A 3,321-nucleotide genomic window follows, 5' to 3' on the forward strand; every position below is an offset into this window, starting at 1 on the left:
CTGACGTGGCATTAGGCAGATTTTAGGGGTCTCGCACTCATGCAATTCGAAATTGCAATTGAAATGAACAAATCTTTTTGATCTTGAGTTTATACGTATGTTTTTCTGCTTACACGTGTATAAGCTTTCATCGTATTCAAATACGCAAATGCACGAGAGTTTCTATGAGCATACATGTTCGTCCCCTAATCCTTTAATAGGTTTATTTATCATCTAAACAAAACAATTATAAAATGCTTCTGGTTTCGAATGATTTTATTGCTTTCGATATGACGGGGGCAATTTGTATTTTAGACAAATCGTTCATTTTCTATCAGGATTCTGATAAATTAATAATCAATGAGATTTACATTTTGAGAATTGCAAAAGAAAAAAGTATAGCGATTTGTTCGATCTATCTTACTAATAAGTGGTAACATCAATTTTACGCATTTGACCTTTTTAACCCAAAACATCCAAAATTACATGAATATCGACACATAAGTACGCATATAAATTTTTTAATGTTTTTGCAATTTGAATAACGTTTGAATGAGATTATTTTATCTTATACATACGAACAAAGACTTAATATTTTCATCAATTAGTCGATTGAGTTTTTATTCTTGATTAAAAAAAAGAATGGTTTTGATTTCGGTCAAGCGAGCCCTAAACTCGATTATGGATGATGAAAATCCCATGTGGCAAAGTTTTTCGCGATCTGCTAAGTTACATTATAGGGAGTTACTATCTTGATAGTCTGAAAGTACTATCATTATTTCTTATTTTATATAAAACACGTGGTGATGGTATGTGGATTATAGATCTGTCATGAAAGCATATCCCTTATATTATCTCTAATTTGTGCTGAAAATACAATGCAATTTCGTGCAAGAGAGTTCCTAGCCAAAACGAAAGAAAATTCCCCAAAAAAGACTCGTCTCACTGTTGATACATCGAATGTTCTTACTAAATAAACAATTATACAGTATTTTTAGCAGAATTAAGAAAAAAAAAAAAGAGAGAAATTAATCAACTTGGCATCCTAATTGGCGGTTAGCAAGTGCCTTCTCCGCTAGGACAAGACACGACTTTGTGGGGAAGAATCTTTCTTTGTGTGCACACAACTTTGACTTGTATAATTGCCAAAACCCTAGATATCCAGTTTGCAAAAATAATCGTCGTTGCACATAATAATTTCCACGAAAAATGAAGTTAATTTTGAATTTTTCTTTATAGTATAAGCACGTTTGCACAGCCTGGTCGATACCCAATTTAATAAAAATCACGAGTTCAATAATTTACTTATCTGGGAATTATCTATGACTTGATGATCGGGTTAGGCGTCACAGTCCAAACTCTGTTAAAGATAAACATAGCTTGGAAGTCATCTTATGCAAGCGCTTCAATCTTTATACCAAATCCGGTTCACAGCTATATTCTCTCGTTCGAATACCAATCTCAACCGCCAGCAAGACAGTGAAATACGAACGAGATTAGACCACCCCCTATAATCAAATCTCTAACCCACCTCTAGATTATTGAACCGAACCGAATTGTGTCGAGTCCCCATCGATCTGGACACCCGATCGGAGTTCGGATCAGACCGGAGGATTCATGTAGAGGCAGATCCCAAGATATTGTGCGTTTTGCAGATGGTTTACTGTTGTTGCTTTCATAGGTTAGCTCATTCGGTTCTTCAAGAAGATAAGGATCATCCGAATCGAGACAAACAAGTGCGCTAAAACCTAATCGAGATCGCTAGTTTCGTTTCGGTTCGAAATTTCTCGAGCGTTATCATTTGATGGTGTGATTTGAAAACTTTATCACGAGTGAAGTACTAATATTTAAAGCACTTTCTAAAGCTAAAAATTTAACTTTTAATGTTTACGCAATTCAATTTTTAGATGAAATATCAAATCCTGATCATAGGAGTTCTCAGTAATGAGAATTCTTTTTTCTTGAGACGTCACAGGCACACCACTCAGACATGAACTCTCTTACAATTTACTGCACAAGTTTTAAGTTACGCCCGCCAAGACAACACTCTTCCATGTCTCAACTCAACAACAACACAGACAACGACTCGTTTCAACAACCTCTAAAAGAATTCCAATCCCTTCAAACTCCTCCCTTTATACCTACAATTTCATTCCAGACATATACTCCAATCTTGAACAAGTTCCATTTCGACGAATAACAGCACGCGGTCTCATCACCAATGGCTTCCAAGGGGAGGAGGAAGAAGAAGAAGAAGCTCTTCTTCCCCTTCTTCCTTGCCAACCTTGTCTGCAGTGGCTGCGCCAGGCCAAACGCCTCCAAAGCCGCCCACCAACGCCCCGATCATGCCTCCTGTCAGGAATTCCCGGGCTTCTACGGGTCTGAAGATGACAACTACGAGTCTGCCAGGATCTCCCTCCACGCCTCAACGCCCCCGCGCCTCTTCCCTGGGGCCGATGACCATTGGGACGACAAGCCAGCGGCAGACGTGATGTATGTGGTGAGCCCGTGCAGGAAGATTACCAACAGTGTAGCAATGGCAAAGGAGTCGGAGGACCCGTACGAGGACTTCAAGCGGTCGATGCTGCAGATGGTTTTCGAGAAGGAGATCCACTCGAAGCACGACCTCCGGGAGCTCCTCAACTGCTTCTTGCAGCTCAACCCGCCAGCCCACCACGACGTCATCTCCCGGGCCTTCGCCGAGATCTGGAACGACGTCGTATCCAAGAAGACGAACAAGGGCGAGACTCGGATCGGCATGGTGAGTTGCTTTACGTGATCCTGAGCCCGAGCGTGGCTTTGGTCTGGCCAGAGGAGCGAGTAACTTTATCACTAGGGCTTGGGATCGAAATGCATGTATGCTTTTTATTTTCCAGATCGACGTAACCGAGTTAAGCGTGTAAACAGTATATCCATCTTTCTCACGTGCATATCTGTGAAAGCATAATCCACAATTGATGCATATGTAATCTCTGTTCAAGTTATCGATTTATCTGCCCTTATTACGTTTTGAGCTTGCTCTAGTGTTTATTCTTTCATCTGTGATGCTCGAGTCACTTTGAGTTAATTGCCCTTTCGGGGAAAAAAAAAAATTATGCGTTTTTGAGGGTTGGGATTGAAAAGGATTTGGGAGTTTTAGAGTGCGTATGGCAATGATTATGATCCAAAAAATCAGTTTTGTTCCCTATACGAGTTTTAGAGAATTGATTTTTTTTATTCTGTTCCATGTACAAGTTTTAGAGAATCGAAAGGCGTTTGGTAATCGCATAAAGTTTTTATTCCCGTAACATATATGCATTTGATGACTATACAAAATTTATATTCCCCGATAACAATTTCTCT

At 39.5% G+C, this 3,321-nt stretch overlaps 1 protein-coding gene across 1 annotated transcript; it reads left to right on the forward strand.

The window, feature by feature from the left end:
• The first annotated feature begins 2,123 nt into the window (after window positions 1-2,123).
• On the forward strand, window positions 2,124-2,792 carry LOC115734419 (transcription repressor OFP6-like). The gene has a single exon (XM_030665193.2). The coding sequence runs from the start codon at window positions 2,201-2,203 to the stop codon at window positions 2,756-2,758; it is 558 nt and encodes a 185-aa protein (XP_030521053.2). The 5' UTR covers window positions 2,124-2,200; the 3' UTR covers window positions 2,759-2,792.
• The last annotated feature ends 529 nt before the right edge of the window (window positions 2,793-3,321 follow it).

This window comes from Rhodamnia argentea, chromosome 6, assembly GCF_020921035.1.
Source record: "Rhodamnia argentea isolate NSW1041297 chromosome 6, ASM2092103v1, whole genome shotgun sequence".
Lineage (NCBI taxonomy): Eukaryota > Viridiplantae > Streptophyta > Magnoliopsida > Myrtales > Myrtaceae > Rhodamnia > Rhodamnia argentea.